The sequence below is a fragment of the Paramacrobiotus metropolitanus genome, unplaced genomic scaffold (assembly GCF_019649055.1).
Source record: "Paramacrobiotus metropolitanus isolate TYO unplaced genomic scaffold, Prichtersi_v1.0 Parri_scaffold0000028, whole genome shotgun sequence".
NCBI lineage: Eukaryota > Metazoa > Tardigrada > Eutardigrada > Parachela > Macrobiotidae > Paramacrobiotus > Paramacrobiotus metropolitanus.
The window spans coordinates 1089647-1112116 of NW_026570248.1; the positions used below are offsets into that span (position 1 = coordinate 1089647).

The 22470-nt window shown below is 41.1% G+C and overlaps 4 protein-coding genes across 8 annotated transcripts; 3 read left to right on the plus strand and 1 right to left on the minus strand.

Moving 5' to 3' along the window:
- Positions 1-522: 522 nt before the first annotated feature.
- On the plus strand, positions 523-9162 carry LOC129588210 (calpain-C-like). Of its 2 annotated transcripts, XM_055482362.1 has the most exons (17): positions 523-839; positions 3423-3692; positions 4122-4197; positions 4835-5087; positions 5184-5355; positions 5825-6054; positions 6190-6314; positions 6447-6613; positions 6727-6978; positions 7457-7586; positions 7660-7718; positions 7809-7877; positions 8014-8086; positions 8156-8225; positions 8310-8356; positions 8589-8647; positions 8845-9162. In XM_055482362.1, exons 2-17 carry the CDS (start codon positions 3519-3521, stop codon positions 8869-8871), a joined length of 1983 nt encoding a protein of 660 aa, XP_055338337.1. In that variant the 5' UTR covers positions 523-839; positions 3423-3518; the 3' UTR covers positions 8872-9162. The 2 variants fall into 2 exon arrangements, 1 of the variants encoding a protein (XP_055338337.1); XR_008690451.1 differs by lacking the exon at positions 8845-9162 and having other exon boundaries at positions 8014-8082.
- Positions 9163-10031: 869 nt separating this feature from the next.
- LOC129588214 (40S ribosomal protein S27) lies at positions 10032-11090 on the plus strand. Its single transcript, XM_055482370.1, has 4 exons — positions 10032-10203; positions 10291-10399; positions 10726-10836; positions 10939-11090. The coding sequence occupies exons 1-4, from the start codon at positions 10198-10200 to the stop codon at positions 10965-10967; spliced, it is 255 nt and encodes an 84-aa protein (XP_055338345.1). The 5' UTR covers positions 10032-10197; the 3' UTR covers positions 10968-11090.
- A 205-nt stretch (positions 11091-11295) lies between these two features.
- On the minus strand, positions 11296-17031 carry LOC129588235 (bromodomain-containing protein 1-like). Its single transcript, XM_055482400.1, has 16 exons — positions 16837-17031; positions 15940-15997; positions 15759-15852; positions 15318-15597; positions 15126-15242; positions 14940-15068; positions 14539-14830; positions 14184-14481; positions 13949-14099; positions 13733-13852; positions 13340-13657; positions 13061-13253; positions 12536-12889; positions 12240-12466; positions 12018-12178; positions 11296-11862 (listed from the first exon to the last, which is right to left on the minus strand). The coding sequence occupies exons 2-16, from the start codon at positions 15959-15961 to the stop codon at positions 11628-11630; spliced, it is 2991 nt and encodes a 996-aa protein (XP_055338375.1). The 5' UTR covers positions 15962-15997; positions 16837-17031; the 3' UTR covers positions 11296-11627.
- A 1144-nt stretch (positions 17032-18175) lies between these two features.
- LOC129588211 (uncharacterized) lies at positions 18176-21948 on the plus strand. Of its 4 annotated transcripts, none has more exons than XR_008690452.1 (11): positions 18176-18544; positions 18709-18841; positions 19066-19147; positions 19371-19452; positions 19520-19719; positions 20186-20265; positions 20342-20461; positions 20521-20747; positions 20811-21053; positions 21305-21412; positions 21476-21613. XR_008690452.1 is itself a non-coding variant. In XM_055482363.1 (11 exons), the coding sequence occupies exons 2-11, from the start codon at positions 18805-18807 to the stop codon at positions 21667-21669; spliced, it is 1338 nt and encodes a 445-aa protein (XP_055338338.1). In that variant the 5' UTR covers positions 18176-18544; positions 18709-18804; the 3' UTR covers positions 21670-21948. The 4 variants fall into 4 exon arrangements, 3 of the variants coding, with proteins under 3 accessions (XP_055338338.1, XP_055338340.1, XP_055338339.1); XM_055482363.1 differs by having other exon boundaries at positions 20811-21018; positions 21476-21948; XM_055482365.1 differs by having other exon boundaries at positions 19078-19147; positions 20811-21018; positions 21476-21948.
- The last annotated feature ends 522 nt before the right edge of the window (positions 21949-22470 follow it).

Consider the following 22470-nt stretch of genomic DNA (forward strand, 5'->3'; position numbering starts at 1 on the left):
TTACAGAAGCCCTATTTCCATAATGGTTCGCACGCATTCTCCCAAATTTTATGCGCCATTAGCCCTTATAAGATGATTTTTGGTTATTCTTTTATAACAATTACCGGGACTTTTAATAATAACTGACCATAAGTTACGGTACGCGTCCAAGGTTACTTACAATTAACATTAATTCTGTAGCCAAAGTACTCGATTTATTTACTACGGTACAAGTACTCAAATTGAGTACAGCCATTTAAAATAATTTTAATCACACTTTCGTTGCAAGAATAATTTTCTTTCCTTTATTAATACTGTACTTTAGTAGCACAGCAAAGTACTGTACCTCAAAAAGGAAAGAAAGTACAGTAAAAATTTTGGTTTGGTGGAAGTGGAAGCAGACCCGACCCGTATTGCGGAATAGCCAATGGTCAGGAGGCTTTTATGATTATGTAAGAACGCTGACCAATCGATGATGCGTGAGGGTCAAGCAGTACAGTTATACACACTTTCAAGTACGGTAGTTTCCACTGAGGTATGAACTGCATTTACTTAAGTACATCGCTTTGTTTGAATGACTGCATTTACATCGCTTTGTTTGGAGAAGATTAGTCCATTCAAATAATTTCGCTTTTACAGTTTTACCTTAGATTAAATATCAGGAGCTGTTTCCAGTATTTTGTTCTGGCATTCAGTAGAGATTAGCGTCGTGGGTTTCACTTCAGTTTCAGTAGACCAGTGCTGTATTAGAAGGAACGTCGAGCCTAAAACATGGATCGATCAACTGTACTTATTGTTTTTTTCGCTGGAATGATATTGATGGCGATAACCAACGTGAACTGCACGCTCGGAGTGTCCAGGTATTTTTTTCAAATGTTGAATCCCGAGCAATAGCATCTGCTTTTAAGGTGCAATTCTTTCTAAGAGTGTCTACAAGATCGAGCGTATGCAGTTTAGTTTCCTACTCTAGGCAGCATCCGGGTCGCCATAAGGAGTTCTTTTAAAGTCTTCTCTAGACAACTTCGTCTAGAGTAACCCTTTTGTGTTTTTCGATTTCTTCTTGGGAATTTTTGTGGATAAATAGTGAGCCCTGCCATTTCTGGTTCGAACCAGATTGGCAGGGACAAGTTGTTCATAGGAACTACAGATACACTCTCCAGTGTACGAACTGCCTTCGGTTCTCGCAGCATCTTTTCGTGACTTTTATTCCTCTCATTATTCCTTACTTACCTTCATACTGCTCGAGTCATACGTCGGAACCCATTCTTGCCTATCTAATGGAGTCGTCAGGACGCTGGAGCCTGTGCTGCGGGAGCGACTGCATGCGCTGTGAGGGGGGACATTCTGGGGCGTCTGAATGTTGTGCTTCGAGTGATCTGGGGGCTTGCCCTTATAACGCTTCGCGTTTGGCCCTTTTAACCAGTGATCTCGTCAGCGCGGCAATCGGTAAACCCCTAAATCCTGCTTTTATGGTAAATGCGCCCGAAGAACGTGGATCTGTGCTGTGGAGCCTTGTTGACTTCTGGAACTCTCACTGCGCGTTGGATCGTTTCATTTCATTGTTCATGTCGTTGGGGTATCGTGGAACGAACGTGGATCTCCCAGGCTCTGGATACGGATGGAGGAAGCGCGGATGTTTGCGGTCGGATTTTTCTGTTGTTACGCCCGAAGCAATCTGGGGGCTTGCCCTTACAACGCTCTGCGTTTGGCCCTTAACCAGCGAGCTCGTTGGTGTGGCACCTGTGGATTCTGGCTGCTTGTTTGTAGTTTTTTCTGTCGGTCTCTGTATTTGCTAGGTTCTCGAATGTCGTAAAATCATCTTAATCGTCAGTTGTTTTCGCTTATGTTGGTTTGAACATTTTCATGGTGTCTGAATCAACACTTACGGTTAATACTCTAGGCACTGCAAATGGCACGGTACCGCGCCCTTTTGTATGCCATCTTGTCCCAGTTCGAAGAAGAGTCTAATGGAGTCAAAATGCGGCAATAACAAGATCGCCTGTTGCTTGACGGGAATGAAAAAACTCTGCTGTCCAAAAGAACTCGACGTTACTCCGGAACAAGCAGCTGCGATGGCTATCGATTAGGAATTATAGGAAGCGACCAAAGGTGCCACGACTATCGTCGACAAGTACAAAGGGTCAGCTGGATGGGTTTTGGCTTTTGTTTGTCCCGCTTTCCTGTTTTGTTTAAAGACAAGATTCATACACTACGTCTTGAAGATGGCAGCTTGTACAAGTTAATTTTTACCAGTTTAAACATTTGGTGACTTGCTTTCTCTGTTTTTAAATGCTGCAGTTGTTTCGGTGCAGCTCCGGCGTACAGATAGAACATTTTCGCAAGCTCCTTTAATAGTGAGTGTAGCGCATTCATTTTACATGTGCTGAACGATAAAAGCGTTTTCAGAATAAACTTCTGTGGTTGTACATGGGTTACTTACCGTACGCCAGTGGCGCACAAGCATCGAACAAGGTAACGAATTCTATTACGATCAAACAGCGTTAGCAGTTACGAAGTACGGCATCAGGTGTATTGTCGCATGATTAATAAATTTTATTATAATCACGTTATGGAAAAGCTTTGCTACAATATTCGCACCGTACGACTGTACGAATATTGTAGAATACTTCCCCGTACGGGCACTAAAGTGAAAGGGATTCCAGCTACAATTGTATTTTGAGTCTGGATAATGAAACTGAAGAAATTGTGAATACTTACGTAATAATATCATGAGAGCTGTTGCCTTTCTGCTTTTGCACATGGGACAGTTTAATATTAGCGCTAACAACACCACGTAGATCTAGAGATACTCCAGTTTGCAAACGCATGAGTTCTGCTCTGGTCACTGGTCAGCCATTGTGTTTTTTTAAAAAAATACTTCGTAAGTATAATAATAGCGCGCGCTTGAAATTCGTCTTCCTAAAGACATACGTGCATGCACACATGCTTTTCCACTTTGGTGGGAAATTTACCTATACAGCATAAGAGTATACTGTGCAGTTTTAGGAGTTTTGACGTACTGCACATCGAGAAAACTTTATGTACCGGTATCCATATTCCTCGTGGTGAACAGTATCAGTAATTAAAGCGTCTTATGTTATTAGCATGGGTAAGTTTTAAAAGAAACAGCTGTACACGCTAGGATATTATTCGCTCACATGGCAAATTAGTTGCGGACAATAATTTGTGACTGTAAATGAAAATTAATTTTTTACACTTTAGCGATGCATCTGTTTTCCATGTCCATCCGCCGAATGTCAAACAGCCGCAAGGCACATACCGATTCTGTGCGAGTACTTATTTCGTTTTTTACAAATAGCTCGCACTGTTCGCCATGAACTAGAGTATCCGGTATATGGCACTTACTTGTTTTTGAGCTTGAGCAATCTGACTTACGAGCATTTACTTTACGAATCACTGCTCGAATTTGATGCGCTTTACAGGTCGGCAACTTTATATTACTCTTCTGTTGAGTTGCACTTTTCCACTTGAAGATCTTCGCAGTGTGTCAGGATATTCAACATGGAGAAGTTTTATTAATGCACACAAATGTTACAATGCCGGATTACGAGGAAATTCGATCGGAATTACTTAAAACGGCTGGTGCGAAAAATTCTCAGATACTCTTTGAAGATCCAGATTTTCCTCCGGTTCAAACATCAGTATTTTACCATCAAAAGTCATCCCATAAATTTTCGTGGAAACGTCCCAAGGTAATCGAAATGTTTCTGGTTGTTGAGCTTGTCAGAATTTTACCGGATATGTATTTTATGGATTAGTAGTATCGAATAGAGCATTTAGAAAAGCATGTAAGGATTTGTTAGCATTTTCTTAGCTAAGCGGTACGTAAGTTAATCTATATATTATAGTTTTGTAATAAAATTTATAGTGCAACTATATCAATGAAGGTAAAATTATCTTTTGATATCTATGTTATAATTATCTTGCTTAGTAAAAGTAACTTCTGATACGTAGGAAGTCTGAAATCATCCTGTATGCTGTTTACTAGTACATGCAAAATGTTGTTTGTTAAAGTAACTTTTGCAGTTAAAATATCTTTATCGATATTTAATTTTCTGTTTGGTAACGTTACGGCCTGTTTTTGCCACTTTTTAAGCCTTGAATTTTGTGATCCTTATTAGGAAATAAAAAACTACGAGAATCCTGTGTTCCTTCTGGATGGTTTGTCACAATTTGACGTTTCCGTTGGACCTCTCGGTATGTGCGTATATGAACAGTTGTTCTTTACAGCTTTATGCTTTTTGTGTTTGCACAGTATTGTCAGCGACACTATAAATCTGCACGCTCTTGTTTACCCATTGCATAAGGTTATGTTTGCAGTTTTGTAAACATCTTTATGATAACATCTTTATGATAACCAATGCACAGCGAGAAGTAATTAATATGATCTTACCTTTCCGAAACAATGAATGAAATCAACACAGGAAATAACTGACTTGTGCATGCTAATTAAAATCATGCAGCAATACCTTTCAGTTTCAGTAATGCCTGTTTTGGATATTGGATAATCAAGGGATATGTAATTCGTTTGTGATTAGCTTAAGCTTATTTTGTAACTTGCACTAGATGTTGATCTATTGAAAATAATCACTACTCGTTTATTAATGAGAAGGAGCGTCAGCTGATAAATAAAGCGCTGCGTAGCACAAATAATGACATCTTTATATCCGCGAATTGAGTTTATTCTACTTGGGGAATATTATCTATTCCCCAAGTAGTATTATTTTGCATTTTTGCTTATTTCCAAGATGTATGTGGCCTTTAGTTTTTGCCGTTTATCAACTAAACCACGAGCCGCATACTAACTGCATAAGATTTTGTTGGTGCTTGGTAGGAGATCGCTGGCTTGTGACGGCGTTTGGTGTTCTGCATTCTGCGCGTGGATTATTTTACCGTGTCGTGCCGGCTGACCAGAGCTTCACTGACCAGTATTGCGGCCTCTTCCGCTTCCGATTATGGTGGTGCGGCGAATGGACGGAAGTGTTGGTGGATGATGCGCTGCCGGTTGTCGATGGCCGACTGATGTTCATACAGTCGCAGCAGACCAAACAGTTCTGGCCGTCATTGCTGGAGAAAGCGTACGCCAAGTGGGTGTCCATCTCTTAATTACTATGTATTGCACACATTTGTAATATCGTGCAACCACAAGAAATCTCATTTGTCGCGCGGATTGCCGTGAATAGACTGCACGGCTCTTACGAAGCTATAAAATATGGAAATATTCTCGATGGTTTGGCCAATCTCACCGGCGGTGCGGCGGAATCTGTACCGATCACACCGGATTCGTGCAATCTGGTTTTTAACACCGTCCTCAACAAAACCTCCATAGTTACGTGTGCCGCTTTGTCGGACGAGGTAATGCTGTGCTAATACGCGGCCAGCTCTTGACCGTCGTCGTCTTGCGTTCTCAGTCCGCAGTTGTGCATAAATTGTTATAAATAATGGTCGCTGTTGCATCGCTCTGACTCATTTATCATCCGTGCAAAAGTTATGGCGACTGCGGACACATTAAAGGTTTTGAAATGATTTTGTTATCCGCTTAATTGTAAGCCGAAAAGGATTTACAGTACAGTATTTCAATTTACTTATGCACGACGCTGGTTACAAAATTACCTCACACTTTGTACATAAAAATTAAAATTAAATCGAGGTCGAATTTTAAGGTTTGAATACATAAAAGACACAATAAAAATTTGGCTCGGGATAAACTTTTGATTTGACGACAAATAACATTTACATGATCACTTTCATCATTTTTGTGCCAAAAATTAAACACGCATTAAATAAACTGGGATCCATTAAATTTTGTCAAATTTTTTATCAGGGTGGCCTTCGAAATTTTGACAAGCTGCACAATGGAATATTGTTGGGATGCAATTACCGACTCCTAAACATCGAACGAGTGCAAGCAAAAAATGCTGAACGCCACTCACTCCTTCGTTTGCAAAGTCCCTGGGGAACTTCGGATTACACCCATCCGCCGATGTGGGATGACTATCCTCTACACGAGAAAGACCGTCTAGGTGTCGGTTATGTTCCAGAAGGCGAATTCTGGTAAGATGCCGGCTTCATGCGCAATGTTTGCACACTTCAAGTGACATGCGGTCAAGCGATTCGTTGTTAGCTACAAATTGCACCGTGTTTCCCTTGTGGTGATAATGGATAAGTGGGTTTATTTTTATCGCATAGGATGACGGAAAAAGACTTTCTAGCCACGTTTACCCACTTTGAACTGATACATCTCGATGGCGACACATCCCTCGATGAGCCCAGCTTACGGAATAAGCAGCCGTGGACGATGCGCGTTTGGGAGGGTACGGCTGATGTTGTCGTGTAGTATGTTGTGCGTGAAGATGTTTAAAACAAGTGATTTGTCATCGTACTACTTAAATTAGTCTGCATATGGCTTCAAGTGTTTAAATGGATCCGTAGCATCATCGTTTTAGGTCGTTGGCAGAAAGGCGTCACAGCCGGCGGATGCCGCAACAACGTGGACACATTCCACATTAATCCCCAGTTTTTGCTCATTGCTGCCGAGGAAGATGAAATTATCATCTCCATACACCAGCATGTTGTGCTCAGTCCCTTAGTCGTGGGATTTTCTGTATATGCGGTGAGTCCCATTCCTGTCTGACAGTGAGAAATAGTTTTCAAACTGCTAAAACCCGGCACGTTGTACGCATTCTTTTCACCGGAAACAGTCGAATTATTCACTGTTTTTGTCAGATATCGTCCGTAGGTGGTCGTTTGGATGCTCAATTTTTCAAGAAACACCATGCTATTTTGCATTCCGCCTATACGAATACGCAGCAAGTGACCAGTCGGTGTCGACTGCAGCCTGGTCAGTACGTCATCATTCCCACTTCCTTCGAAGCTGGGCAGGAAGCGGCGTTTACGCTGCGGGTGTATTCCTCGGTCCCGGTCAATTTGGGTCTTCTCGACGATGTCCCTGCTCAATTAAAACCCGTTGTGCTTCGGGTAGGTGAAAATTGCGCCAGTACGTGGTTTTTAAAATCGACTTAAGCTTAAGCTTAATTTTAACTTAATGCCGGTAAAAGTGATGTTTCTACTATAATGGAAACATCTTTAATAGCTACATAGCCATAAAAATAATATAAAAGCTTCAGAATTAAAATCAAATGTTTCTAATTACTTAAATTTGAAAATTTCGTGCGGTAGTTCAATGTGCTGTGAACAATCAGAATGCTTAAGGCTTTACTGGACTGTCTGAAACATACGCAATGCGATTTTAATTTTAACGCTGGTCATCCTATTGCTACGTACATCCGCTGGTCATGTCCGATTTATCCTCCGCAAGAGATTATTATGCGTGATGTGGACAATACTCGCTTTGTACATACTGATACATCTGATATTCTGAATGTATCGCAAATATTTTACTGCTGTGTGACAGATGCAGTTTTTGACAATAATAATGATTTTGTCATCTTTCTAGGCGGCAAACGACAACGGCGAGAAGGTGTACATGAAAGTATTCGAAGCGGCATTTTTACAGCTGGCTGATGAGCGTAAAACCATCAGTGCATTCGATTTGGCCGAGCTGTTGGATGCTGTTTTACCAAATGGTGAGAATTAATAAGATCTCAAAACGAAACTACCGGGGTGTCCTAAATCCGCGATGATGTGTTTTGTTGTCAGATTATGTGAAGAGCTGCGCCACATCGGAATGCTGCCGAGAAGTTGTCTTGGCGTTTAATGTATGGCTATCACTGGTAGTATCACTCAGATACTCCGTCAATCATTTGTTCCTCTAAACTCGATCGTTACTATCTCCTATCAATTTGCAGCCGTTTGGTGGAGGTCGTTTAACATTCCAGAGCTTTCGAGATTTCATTCATAATTTAAGAATATGGCAGGTGAGCGAAAAGTCATCTATGTACTATGTAATTAACTGGCGCAAAAGTCTGAGTGTCGTAATTATTCAATAAAAGAAATTCTTCAACAGCATTTCATTTCTTCTAAGCGTTATTAACAAGTGGCTATCTTTTTTAGAGCATATTTAAAACGCACTGTAACGGCGCGGTTCTACCAGCGGAGAAGCTAAAGGATGCTTTAGCAGATGTGGGTGCGTATTTGGCTTTCGCATAATAATCCGAATTAGATTTTAATTAGCAAAGTGTCCTTGGAATTGCAGGTTTTAAACTAAACTCGGACATTTTATCATTGCTCATGCTCCGCCACATGCGAAAAGAAGGTCTACTAAGGTCAGCACGACATCCTTCCTCCCATAAAATTGAATTGCACTATCGTCCTGAAAATTTTTAAGATGCATTGTGCCGTAATTTTAGGTTTGGAGATTTCATTACCTGCATACTCCATTTGCAGACCGCATTTAGTAAGTATAGAAGTAGTAATTATTACGCACGATCGCTCATTGATAGCTAGTCTACCTAAGTAGAACTTAGAAGTACCTGGAGATACTGTGTTAATTTGATCTACAAACGCTGCGTTATACTCGTATATTACATACCTGCTGCACAGGATACGAGTAATTCGTGAATAAGTATTTGTGCAAAACATTTGACTGCTTTTGTAACTTATTTGTACAAGATGTTCCTTTTTTACAGGCATATTCAATCGCAAAGACCCTTCCCAAGTTGGTTACGTTAAGATGACCATGACCGAGGTATTGTTTATATGACTATATGTATATGGCAAAATGGGAATTCAAAACTCATCTGGCCAGTTAACAATTTCAACTGGCCAGGTCTGCGTGGTTATTAAACACGTGTTTCAACCTTAACTTTTCGTAATAATTGTTATTTGTCCATATTCACCAGGACCCAGACTCCTGTTGATGTAAAGTGACCCTTCTATTTATAGTGGTTGCGCAGCTCGCTACGCTGCTAAGCCTGCAGTTCGCACTTGCATTTCGTGTTTACTACGCTGTTTGGGCAAAGCCTACCACCATCAGAAAGCTCTACTCTAATGACCAATCCACATTAAAAACCGTACGTCAGCGGTTGGATGGTTGATTTGGATTGTGACCTTTTATAATTTGTTAATACTAACAATGCATATGTAGCGCATTTGTCAGCGCCGAATTTCGGACTGTTTCTAGCCGTTGTGGAAGTTGTTGTTGATTGACGATTGTAAAGGTAGTTCAGCGTAACGATTGTAAAGGATTTGGTCAATAAAGAAGTTAAGGAATAATGTGTGATCAAAAACGGTACATTTTGTTACTGTATGTACTGTACTATGGTTATCGACTATAGATACTTATTATATTGAAAACTACAATAGCACAACGTTGTTGTACGGTACGTATAATTCGTAAATCGAAACAGCTGGTTCGCAACGATATCGATATATCGTACGACTTCTGATCTCCGGTTAACTTTAGATTAATGCGGTACAGTACCAGACTTTGGGAAGAAAATTCACACGGAAGTGAGTAACGTGCCGGCTTGATCCTCACGATCATATAGGTACAGTGTGCACAATTAAGCGAACCAAACGACGACTTTTAATTTGATTACGCCCTCTAATAGCAGTTAGTCAGTCACTAAATTTTCTTTTAATCAGGCACGGTTCATGATGTATCGAAAGTTTAACAACAACAACAGTTTAAGTATCAACAGTTTAAGTACCAACAACAACAGTTTAATCAACGTTCCCCTAATACGTTGTTCTTTTGACTTATTAAGCATAAGGCACAACACTGAACTCTGGAGCAATGCGAATAACGAACGGAAGTTGGTATTTCGTAATCGTAATTCTGGTTATTTTCGTCTCGACGGCGTTATCAGTAACAGATGCGACCCATCAACGTAGGGCGCTAATTTTATTCCGCGAAGCAGGGCATATGGGCATGTGTGCAGACACGTACTACTTCGTCCGTTGTTAAGTTCGAAATTTCTCGTAGGACCATTATTCGCTGGCTGTTTTAAACAGGGCGTTAGGCTAGTTCCTATTGGTCGGCAACCCTTTGATTCGATGATGTCAGAGCCGGCGCGTAAACTGAACGCAACGCATGGAATAATCTGTACAACTCTATATAAGACCGAACAAGTCCTTGCATTGCGGCGGCAGCGGCTTATCACCATTAAATCGGAAAGCACTTTCTTTTTTCGGTTCTACACATACTGCGAAAAGACAAAGTTATCTTTTTCTGATTATTTATTTGGATAATTTTGGGATTATTTTTGCACAAATCCCTTGCAGTATCTCAAAAACATGCCGGTAAGTAATGCGGGCACATTGGAGGTTGCAAGATTGGAGGACCTTCGGTGATATTAACACGGTTTCTTATTTTGTCTTCACTTTCAGCTCGCAAAGGATCTGTTACATCCTTCCGCAGAAGAGGAAAAGCGCAAATGCAAATTAAAACGATTGGTTCAACACCCTAATTCATATTTTATGGATGTAAAATGCCCAGGTAAAGACTTTCAGAATAGTTTAAACCTGAAAGGATCCCACTATACTGTGACTATACTGTGACTATAGTGACTATACTTTGAAAACAGAAAACGTATAATTTTACTTATTATTACAGTCGTGTACGGTGTACTTGCTAATTATTAACTTGCAGTTACTATCAGTATTTTAAGCAGCCAAATCCTAAATTTAAGTGAGTGTTATTAAATATTGGTGATTTTGCTTTTGGATATTCACTGACATTAGAATGATTAGATCGTAAAGTTTGTTAGGGTTATGTCACGTCACTTATGTGGTATCCAGATTTGAAATTGTCGATCTTCGTAGGTTGTTATAAAATCACCACTGTCTTCAGTCATGCACAGACAGTTGTCTGCTGTGTTGGTTGCTCCATGATCCTCTGCCAACCAACGGGAGGGAAGGCAAGGCTAACTGAAGGTAAACCCCGTAAAAAAACAACCTGCTTATCTGCCGCTGAATGCTGATCATTAAATTCAAGTGCCTGTGTACTATTTGAAACGCACTTATCTTTGTTTTCAGGCTGTTCGTTCAGGAAGAAGCCCCAGTAAAGAATTTTCTAGCGTCGGGAGTAAACATTTCTGCTGTTCTGTCTGCGATTTTTCATAAAGATGTTCTTTCCTGGAGTAAGCGCTGTCTGTCCGTCTTATATGAATTAAAGCCGCGGAAATGTCCATTTTGGAGTTTGACTTACATTTCTACGTACTTATATTTATACATATAGAATAGAATTTGTATACTTGTATTGTATACTAGGGTAGAATATATATAGAATTTGTATACTTGTATTGTCGATATAGAATATATATGGAATATATGTTTATATAGTAAGGTGCTTTTAACATTAATTTGTCCACGTACTTGCAAATTTATGCAATACAGTAGGATTTTGTTTATTCAGCTTTTCTCCAAACATTTTTGTACATATAATTCAAAAAACATACAGTCATCATATACAGCAAATAATTTGCACAAACGCTCGTCTGCGACTCGGTTTGCAATTAAATAGATTATTTTTCCTTGGAATACTCCCGGTAAAAAAAACAAGTAAAACGCTGAAAGAGACAAATGAAAACGGAAAAGAGAACCAAAATTCAAATAGTTGTGCAATAAAACCGCAGGAACACTTCTGCATCATCCAAAGAAAGCGAAGGGTATAAAATCAATAAGTTAGCGGTTACCAAAACAAAAAATGCACGGAGAAGTTCAGTTCATACATCATCCATTCCTGAAGCATCGGTATCCATCGGCGTTCCTCTTCTTATGGGTGCCTCAGTGCGGACGTAAGATGTCGACGGTGAAGCCAATTCCAAATATTTGAGCGCTAAATCATAGGCTTTCTTCACATTCCTTTTCTCGGCAACCTTTTTTGATTCGTTAAGTTTGAGCTGATCTTTGTTACGGTCGACATGCATGAGATCCATTTTATCCCTCGTAATCCAAACCCTTCAGAAATAACAAAGTTCAAAGCTTCAGCAATTACCATTCCCTATTACGAGCAATCAGGCACCCATCCACCACAACACCACAATCAATCGTAGGCAGATTGAATCTCAATCGCAAACTATCCCCCACCATCTTTTCGAACTTAGAATCCTTACCATTTCCGCTTGGTATCGAAAAAATTCACCAAGAAAAGATCCTCTTTCCCGGATTTCTTTTCCAGATTTTCCCGTTCGTTGAGGATTTCACGAGGCGGGGACTTAACAAATTCCGTACCGTCGCCCAAACAGTAGCCCGCTTTAGCTAATGGACTGACAACCTAAAGCATTAAAACATTATAGACAACATACGTGAGAGACAGCACTTCTAGCGAAACTCACAATAGCTGGGAAGGACGCGTGCCCCATGACCTTAGCCCAAACAAAATCTCGCGGTCGTATTTCAAAATATTCCCTAGTGTATATATTACGATGCGGACGCTTGCGCCTCAAATGGCGTGCCGGACCATCCGAATCCAGATCGTAGTCACTAGAAGCGAGATCAGTAGAATCTTCCGAAGGAAATGGAAGATCCAGCTCGGATTCCGAGGCCATGGCATTAAGGCGACCTGCTAATAACACAAAATACGAAATATGTTATATGGCAATTAGACTTTAAGCAACAAGGCTAAATCTACCTGAACGGTAATTCATCATAGTAGACGGTAACGTGGCAGTTGGGAATACAAAAGGAGCAGGAACTTGGCTACCATTCACTATCGCGTCTTCAGACTCGGCGGGGGTTATGCGAGCCCGTTTCCGGGAAGGGCTACCCAGATCGTCCTCGTGGTGATTATCCTCCACAATATCTACAGGCAGGGGCGTTTTGCGAGAACGCGGACTGCAGGGTATCAGGCGACTATTCGTTGGACTATGTGATGATGCAGAACTCGATAATCCATTGTTGATGGGAGATTCTATATCCAGAGAGGAGCTCGGTAGAGCTTCTCTAGCACCATCTTTTCGGACGTTCGTATCCTTGCCGAGGACTCAGCCACTAATAATTGCCATAATATTTTTAGATTATATATTACATAGACTTGGTAGCGGTACGATCAAATCAAAATAAACATCAGCATCTCTCGACTTGATCTACCACCTCTCCGTACTAAGTCCGTCGTAGTTTCTCATGAACCGAAGTGCTGTGCGCTCAGTGATCTTACCAGTAGGATTTGATTCTTCCTCTGGTGGCGAAGAAATCTCGCTCAGCAGATCCTCTTCGACATCGCGGCCTAGATCAGCTTCTGTTGCCACCGGTCCCGGATCAGGCGAAGTTAATAAGTCACGCTCGTTGACCTTGATATGATCAAGGTAGTTTTCATAGTCATGTTTCGCTGTCTCCATCATAGGCAACGCCTGTTCAAATTTCAAATTCTAACATTGAAAAACTTTCACAGGGAAAAACACTTTTCACTTTCGAGAACAAACTGATGTATCCTTACCGCATCGCGAAATCGTAGTGCTGCCTGATGGAAGACAGTATCCGGGGTGTTGTACTTGAGGCAATTGTCAATAATTAAATGTAGATCTTTCTCGAAACTTTCCGCATCCACATATTTTCCGTTGTCCAGTTTTTCGGTCACTTTTGAAAAATCCATAGGATGCTTAATGATAGAGAAGTACTGGGGGGCAATTTTTTCCGTGACCGGATTGGCAAAGAAACCCTCCTTATCCAGTGCTTTCAACCGGCCAAGAAGATGAAGCAGGACAGATTTCAGAGGCATTACAGCAAAACACTGCCTAACATCATTCAACTTATCCTGCAAAAGTAAGTTCCGTGTAACGGAATATCACAACATAACAAGACGTACCACAACATAAAAACAATTCTTCACCTTTCGGAAAAAATTCTTCTGCTGTCGCAGCTTCAGTTCTATCAGCGTACGCAATTTCTCCGCTGTGCGCATTGCAAGTTTAACCTGCGTTCGAGATTCTTCTAACTCTTCATGATTTATCTGCAAAATGAAAACGTTGTTTAACTGTTAAACAGAGAGGAAATATCAAACTGTTAAAAAGAGAGTATTAAAGCGAGATCGCTAGCGATGCTTTACCGGCCGTTGAACGCCTGCACAGCGCCCCTTGGGTCGCTTCAATAAAGGCAATCCATTTCTATGCCTCCTTTTGCTTTTCCAGTAGCAGATAATTAAATTAAAAAGCACCGGTTTATCCTGAAGCTTCACACTGTTAGCAATATGGAGCAACCTATTAACAATCAAGAATTATCTCAATACAACCAACAGTGTTGACTTTTGACTGAATAGTAACTGCAAAAAACGGTAAACATACTTTTCAGGATCGATTTTCAAACTGTCCATACGACTTTGCTGTTGTGCTTTCGATCCTTCCATATTTCTAGCCGATTTACCGGAAGTTTTCTGCTCCTTCTTCTCGGGCTGCTGCCTTGAATGCTTCTCACAGTAGGCTAATGCCTTAACACCGGGTTGCGCAGACGGATCACGCTCATCCGTATCCTCTCCGTCCTCTTTCACAGGTTTCAACTCCATGGAATAACCTGCCTTCTGAGCACATGTAACATGGAAGGCCGTTTTGCACGATGGTTCTTCGCACTGAATGCAGGCTCCCACTGGAATAAATAAAAATGTCTATGGAAGTATTAATAAGTGACACTACAAACTCTCACCATGGTCCTCCTTTTTATATCCGGGCTGAGCCTTGCACACAACGCACTTTAATTTCCAGCGAGATTTCTCAATTTTATCGATATTCATGATGGGCTCCAGCAGCTGGAGACTCTTGAAAGCTACTCGCGGCATATACATGGCGCAAATAACATGTGCCCAATGGCCGTCTTCCGTCTGCTTCAGAGCGCCATCCGAATTCGGGCATAACAGGCACTGTGCCGATCCCGAACCAAGAGTACATCGTCGACAATGCCATTGTCCCTCTGGAATGTATGGTACACCGTAACATTCCTGCAAAAAACGCGGAAAATGTCGCAGTTCTTTTCATTTCTCACAATATATAAAAAGTGCATAAGTACACTACAAACAATGCCCGCCATATCACATGAATGTATTGTACCTGGTGAACAGCTAAATTGCACACGTCGCAAAATAATATCATATTGGTATTATCGCAGTCCCCTTTTTGGCAAACTGAGCAAACGGCATCCTCGTCCACGGGCAGATTAAAACTTGTATTAACGCCTCGCTAAAAAAATGGGATGAATTGCAAACAGAACATTGGCAGTACAGCTTCCGGACTCACATTCTTTATCGATTCCTGCTCCAACTGCGTAATTACTTCCTCAAATGTTTCCCTAGAGATCTGTCCAAATTTGTTGAACCGCTGCTTTTTGTTGACTAATTTCAGCATTTCGTGGTCCTATAAACATACAAATTATTATAGCAAAAAAATAGGAATCAATTAATTTAAACTTTTTCATCTTTTTTCCAGTACCTCTTCATCGCAAACGTAGGATTCTTGCTGAGCATCGGGGGGAGCCAACACATGATCAACCTGCTTCTGGAAAGGCTCCACGGGTTCAAAAGAGTCTTTGGACGCAGGCATAGCCGCACTGGTCTTCTTCGAAACCCTCGGCACCTTTTCCTTCGGTGTGCCATGTGGTAAATGGGTTGGTTTTAACGCCAACTCCGTCGCTATCGTAAAGCGATCAAAGGACTGGCCTCGCACAAGCTTGACCGTTTGCTGGGCCTGGGCCCAAGATAACATAGGCTCCCTGAATTAAAAAATTAAGAACACTTGGATGAAGACTTATATCAAAAAAGATAATCCAGCATAAAAGAAATAACAACTGACTGTAATAACTAACTTTCTAAAAATAAAATATCAGAAATCAATCGAATCGTTGGGTACATTTAAAAAAAATTTTAGGCTTACCCAGCATCATTTGCGTCATAGGTGTAGTCCGAACCTGTTTTATGCTTCTTCAGACGGCGTGGACGGTCGCGATTTTGCCTTGACCAACGAAAACCTATTCCAAAAACAGCACTCAAAGGAGCAATTTTAAGTATTAAAAATTAACCCACGGTAAATCGTTGGTAATCACTACAGATCCCACCTTTTCGACGGTTTCGTGCCATCGATCTCTCAGGTTTTTATTCAGATTCACATTGCACCTGAAAAAAGAAAACAGATATGTGCGAAAGGGAGATATAAAAGCGGAAACTGACAACAGCCCAGCTCCAAAAAAACGACACAAAAATTAAAAGATTAAGCGAACGTCTGCTTGCTAAACCAAAAACTCCATCCTGAATGCTCGACAGACGTATTATAATAAACCCAGCAAGGTAACTCGAAGTTACGGTCAAAACTAGCAATATTTCGGGCTTTTAGGCTTTCATCATCAGCTGTTGACTGAGTGTTGACAGAGCCTTTCCCCCACACGGGTTCCTCATTGCTGGTTGCTTTAGAGGCTCCGAAATAACAACGCGCAAATAACTTACTAATAATAGACATCTTTCTACACTGAGATCGCGAACACAGGACAAAAAAGGAGCCAAAATAGTCTCATAAGGCATGATGCGTCGTAAAGTCACAATAAAAATGAATCAAATGTCAAAACACTTTAAATTTTCACCACAGCAACACCAAACTGATAGAAACATCCCATTCTGACAATTCCCTGTACTGAACGGCATAACGAACTGATCAGTAACAGCAGAATATTCAGAGCGCTGCAAATGCGGACTCAGAACGGTACAAACTCCAAATCAATCACTTGTCAGGGTACAAACAGAAACTCAGTCGATACTCGCAATTTTAACGGCTGCCTGGGCATATAATGCTGTTTTAAATTTAGAATTTTTCTTTTTATCACAAGAATCTTACCAAAGCGCGGCCTAACAATGACACCGACCTACGAAAGCTTACTCATATCGACTCCCAGCACATCCTAATAAGATCCAGTACCCACATTGACATACAACTTATGACCAACGACCAACGGAGTACTCACCTAATCCCGTTTACACAATCCTCTTTCGTAAATCGTTGTGCTTGTCAACCCCACGAACAAATGAAAAAATGTGACACAAAAGATAAAAGCCTGCAGATTAATTATACGTAAACTCCACAATGCTTAAAGTGTAAAAAACAAGCCTTAAGAGTTAAGATCCAAATGTGTGCACTGTGCACTACAGGGATACGAGCAACCAAGTTGAACCGACCAACTGATGAAGTGAAGGGAGAGAGAGCATCGTGCTGTGAACGCATAAAACCTTCTCATCGCTACCCCGAGTAGGTCACGTATGCGACGGTGCGCTACAGTTTCCGCTCATTTTGAGGAAAGGGATAGTACAGTACGTGACGCCACGGTCATTTATTAAGTATTCGTTTGGGAAGTTAGGAAGAGGAAGATCAAGCGTAAGCATGCCTTTAATTAAATACGTAAAAAATCCACAAAACAGGACCAAATAATTACAAAAAACAAAGAAATTTATTATTGTTCCCATTCAAAATTTGCGTAAACTAAAAACTTTGCTGAGAAAAATAATATTACGTTATTCTGATACAAATCATGTTACGGTTCACAGAATCCAGTAAACCGAAAATAAGCGAAAATCTGAAAAGCATGATCTCTCAGGTGTTATCATCTTCCTCCCGTTTCGGTTTGGTTTGTACGGGCTCGGGTCCATCTTCTTGAAACCAGGGACGCGGATTCCAAGGATAAATGACAGGAATTTCAGGACGAGCAGGTAATGGTTCACACTTCACAGAATCCAGTTTAAACTATCCAGTATCCAGTAACAGAATTTAATAAGGTACCCGTATGACTTTCAGGTGTTATCGTCTTCCTCCCGTTTCCGTTTGGTTTGCACGGGCTCGGGTCCATCTTCTCGAAACCTGGGGCGCGGATTCCAAGGATGAATGACAGGAATTTTAGGACGCGGAGCTTCTAAATATTCTTGAAAACGTTGATCACGGTCTGTGTAGCGGTCTGCAAACTTATTCTCGTATTCCTCCACCAGCGAGTGCTCCACGGCATTAGAGTCGGTCATAGTTTACAACGTAGTTGTACGAGTCTTCCGGAATTTCAAAATACGGGTAGATTTTCTAAAATCAAATAACCAGTTACTCGTAAATCATAAAACGAAGCCTTAAGTTGAATGGTTATTACTTTATTAATCAGTCTTAATCCTTGAGTCTTATTAATAATTTGTTTTGGGAGTACGTACTTGAGTTTTTCGAAAAGCCGAGCTGCTAACTGGTACAGTAACCGCCTTCCTAGTCGGTTGTTGCGGTTGGGGAATTTGTGCTTCCGGTTCCGCTTGCTAGCGAGTAGTGAGTAGCGAAAGCACCTTCTACCTGTAATTTGATTATAAAATTTGTGGTTTTTAATAATTTTTCATAATAAGTAAGTACTTTTTTTGTCTCAGGTGGAGATGCTACTGAATACTGATAGTTATAGTATAATCAGAATACGGGAAAAGAAATTTTTATCGGTTTATATGATTTCCACGTACCTATTAACGGCATTGGTACCGACGCACAAGCGACAGTTGCGAATGCTTTCACTCAGCGTATAGCCTGAAATAGCACGGCTCAGAGAATCAGGATTTTCCTGTCCGACGGTTTTCGTACGGATGTCTTAAAAGGTTTGAATTCTGAACGTGTGAAACTGAATGGGATGACAGTGGACAACTGGATCTACTCAAGGCATGCAGGTCTAATATAAAACTTAAAGCTTACTCTAGTGCTTTGTTCTGTTGTCGCAATTCTGCTAATTCATGCGCTGTGAATCAGTAGCGCACCTATACTATCTGACCGTATCAGCGTATTCTGTGGAATTTCGGAGTGTGTATATGGAATAACAAAGTACTGCTTACAGTGTTCTTAAATCTGGATGACTGGATCCCGCGATACGAGCGCGAGAGCCGAACCCCCGTTTTTTTAGATAAGTATGACCGGAGCGTAGCAATCGAATATGCCCAGCCTAAGAATGCCTGCAAATGGCGTAACAAGTACGTATCTACTACGCCGTTTTAAACATTAATTGTACGACCATCTTTAATTATGTCGGTACTAGTGGATGTCGTGTGTTCGACGACAGCATGAAATATAATTAGTGCACGATTGACATTAGTTAGGTCTTCTTTGGAAGAACTAGAAAACGTAACGCGTGCCGAGTCTGCCGACTGCACACCTGGTAGTAATAAAGCTTTAATAATAACTTCATATTTCACAGTTCCGGTTATAGCCCCTAGTGGAAAGCCCAGTGCGGAACCATTAAGGTGCTTGCCCCTACGTGCAACGCCGTTTCATCAAGAGTAAGCATAAGGACAAGCTTCTCGTAATATTCGTTTCATATTGCCGTGTCTTATCACTCGTTATTTTTGGCAGTAAGCTGCTTTGTAAACCGGAACGGGATTTTAGAAATAGCTGCGTTAAATTAAGCCGTTATGAATAAAGCTTTTTTTTAGTAATGGAATGGATTGCGACTGATTTTTGTCGAATTTTGGTGGTGCTTTAATTTTCCGGTGCTCATTGCAGGTTGCTATCGGAATACGAAAGGTCTTTTCGGCCATTTGAGACATATCGATTTGTGAACGGCACTTGGGTGCCGCGGCGTTCGGTGAGTTGACTTCCTGACTTTTCTTGAATATGTAGTGCGACAATATTTGGAAATGCCGGTGTTGTAGGTGAAAACCGAAAATGAATGGTTGCACGAGTTGCAGGATACTCGTCGAAGAGCTTTAGAAAACAAAGCGAAGCTGCGTGGTGATCACTTCTCACGGGAGCATCTTCTGCAGATACCGTCTCGAGCCAATGCGTTCTGGGAACCGGCTGAAATTCTGCGCGTTTTACCAGATGATGGAGTTATACCTTCGTTAGCTTACAGGTTCGTTTACTGACAGTGAGTCAAAAATCAAAACCATACAAAACCATACACCGCCTAGCAGTTCTGTTGAAAAATTGCCTTGATAACAGTTTACCGCTACATATGCTTTGTAAACCGCTTTTAAAGTGAGTGCTGATTTTGGATTTTCTCACTCAAGAACGTGAGAGTCCACAGCGGCAGTTTTTATTGTTGCCAGATAAAAAGGCTGTAAGAGGGTCCTGTGGTTTCGTTTCCACCATGGGTGGAAACTGCTAACGCTTCGACCATCGAATTATTAAATTATTTTTGCAACATGGGAATGTGTTTACGTATATTTCGGAAATGTAATCTGTTGACTGTTGTAACTGCAATTAACTTCATTCAAGCTCTGTTTGGGGTATCCTTTTGTTATACTAATACTTCTGTTATTTTTCTGTAAAACTTTAGTGCAATTCGCTTCACACTTGCATAGAAAATGTGCTTTCAGAAAACATGGTGGCGATGATCCTCGGAATGCAGTCCATCCCTCTACGGTTGTGGTTGCTGACAGCAACGATCGTCGACCTAGTATGGACACTTCCGTATTCATATTGTCAAGATGTTGGCTTTTTGACGTGAGTAGATGAGTGGCGTGTTTTCGCAGATTCGGCTTCAGTGGCTGTGCAAACAAACAGTCCTTTGTTAACCGCCAAAAGTATTTCTCAATCCACCCAAACCCTCTCAGACAAGGATCTTAACCCGGTTATGTTGACTGTCGCACCCAGTAAGAAACTGCTGGTTTTGCGGTTTTGTGAAGTTGTTGTGATTCACCGGTTTTTATAGCGCTTAATGATGACCAAAATGATGCTGATGAAGAGGTGCCAAAAGCTGGGCCTCTCTTGGACAGCAGTCGTTTAGATATTTTGCGAAAAGCGAAATATGTGGATGCGAAGGATAATATTTTATTCAGCGCAACTTTGCCGAGAAGTTTTTCGCTCAGATCGGGTTTAAACCGTTCTCTCGATGGGGAGGGCATGCGTCGTTCAACCTCCAGTGTGACCGGACTGAATGTGAGAACATGTTGTGTTTTCTGTAATATGCATCAACATTCACGAATCCCTGCAAATTTTTAGAATCGGCCAAGGAGTTCCCTGAGTGATAAAAGTGTCAATTCCGTGAATAAACACAGCAATACGTACAGACTTGCCGGTGCTGGGTCGAATGTCGCAGAGGAAGCCCGCTCAACGAATGTTCCCGCAATTACAACCACGGAGCGGCGGCCGAGGCCACAGTCGACGAAATCCAGAAGACCGGAAGCGGCAAAGGACGAAATGCGACTGCGTAAGCTGTATAACTCCAAATTCACGCATGGAGATGTAAGGCTTATTGTTAGTTTAACGCAAAACAGTTGCGGTTGTATGTCACGAATGAGCGTTTATGCATCTGTCGATCGAAAGAATCTTTTGATTGTTTTAACCTTGACCTTGTGATGAAAGAGGTGCGACTTTCGTTTTTCTTTCTTAAAATCGGTCATGTAAACGAATTGTCTTACAACTGCAAACATTACCGCATAGTAATTGCGTCACATCCGCAGCAACAGATACAGCGGTATGTTTTGTTTTCTTAGAAGAGAGCGGAAGTGGCAGCAATTTGCAGCAAGTAAAACGAGCAGGACACGTACTGCCGGTTAGTGCCTTCACAATCTCGCCGCCCAAGCGTGAAACGATTAGATATGGTACGTTGTTTTGTTGCACTCTTCCTATGAGGGAAGTAACCGTTGTGGTTTACCGTAATGCAGGTGAAGGTCGTGCGAGTAATACCGGGAAAAAAAACGAAACGACTAGAGCACCTTTGGCGTGGGACATTGCTCCTCCGTCTAGTCAGGACAACCGTCCCTGGAAGTTGGGTGCCGCTCGTTCGAAGTCTGCCGGATTGCGGCGCACAAATAATCTCCGTCGAAAAGAAGGTGGCTTGGCTTGGGTTGATTTGTGATCTCTCTGGACATTTCTATGTCATTGGATCTCATCCTTACCTGTTTTTTACCTTAATTTCCGTATGTCCGTTTTTGTTAGAGTGATCCAGAAACTTTTTTGTTGTGTTTTCTTGTTTTCTTTTCGGCGTAAGATCTGAATTTTTAGATGAATTTTATCATTTCATTACCAGAAGACGTTAATGCGTTAATGTTAGATCAACAGAAGTGTGACCCTAGTGCCATACTTCCGATCGAGTTTCGGTAAACAGTTCTTGCCGATGTGAATAAAATCGTGAGTTCCTAATATTACAGTATTCAGTAATGTAGTGAACAAATTATATTACTTAGCAAAACGCTGCCTAGGAAAGTGGTAATTCAGCTGATTGTACCTATACGTAACTGCGGTCAAGTCCACATGCAAGCTTTATTAAATTTTCGTTTAATAATATCTATATTCAAATAATTTTATGAGTCTTTGGGCGCTGTTAGTTTGATCCAACATCAAACCGCTGTGCGTAAATTACAACTTCGAAACAGAAATAAAAATTTGAAAACGATGAATTCACTGTTTGTGAGCAAATGCCGAATCTCTGTATGATATAATTAATTTTTGTTATCACTCATCGATGTTGTAGGAATAAAAGTGTCTTCAGACGCAGATCATCAAGTACATAATAAAAAAATTCAAGCTGACCGTTTTAGCTACGAGTGCAGTAATTAAAATCATATTTAATCGCAGTTAGGAACTGAAAATCTTATGCATAGAACTGTGCAGTAATTCAGATTTCCTTGCATCACCCAATGTGTACCGACTATACTGA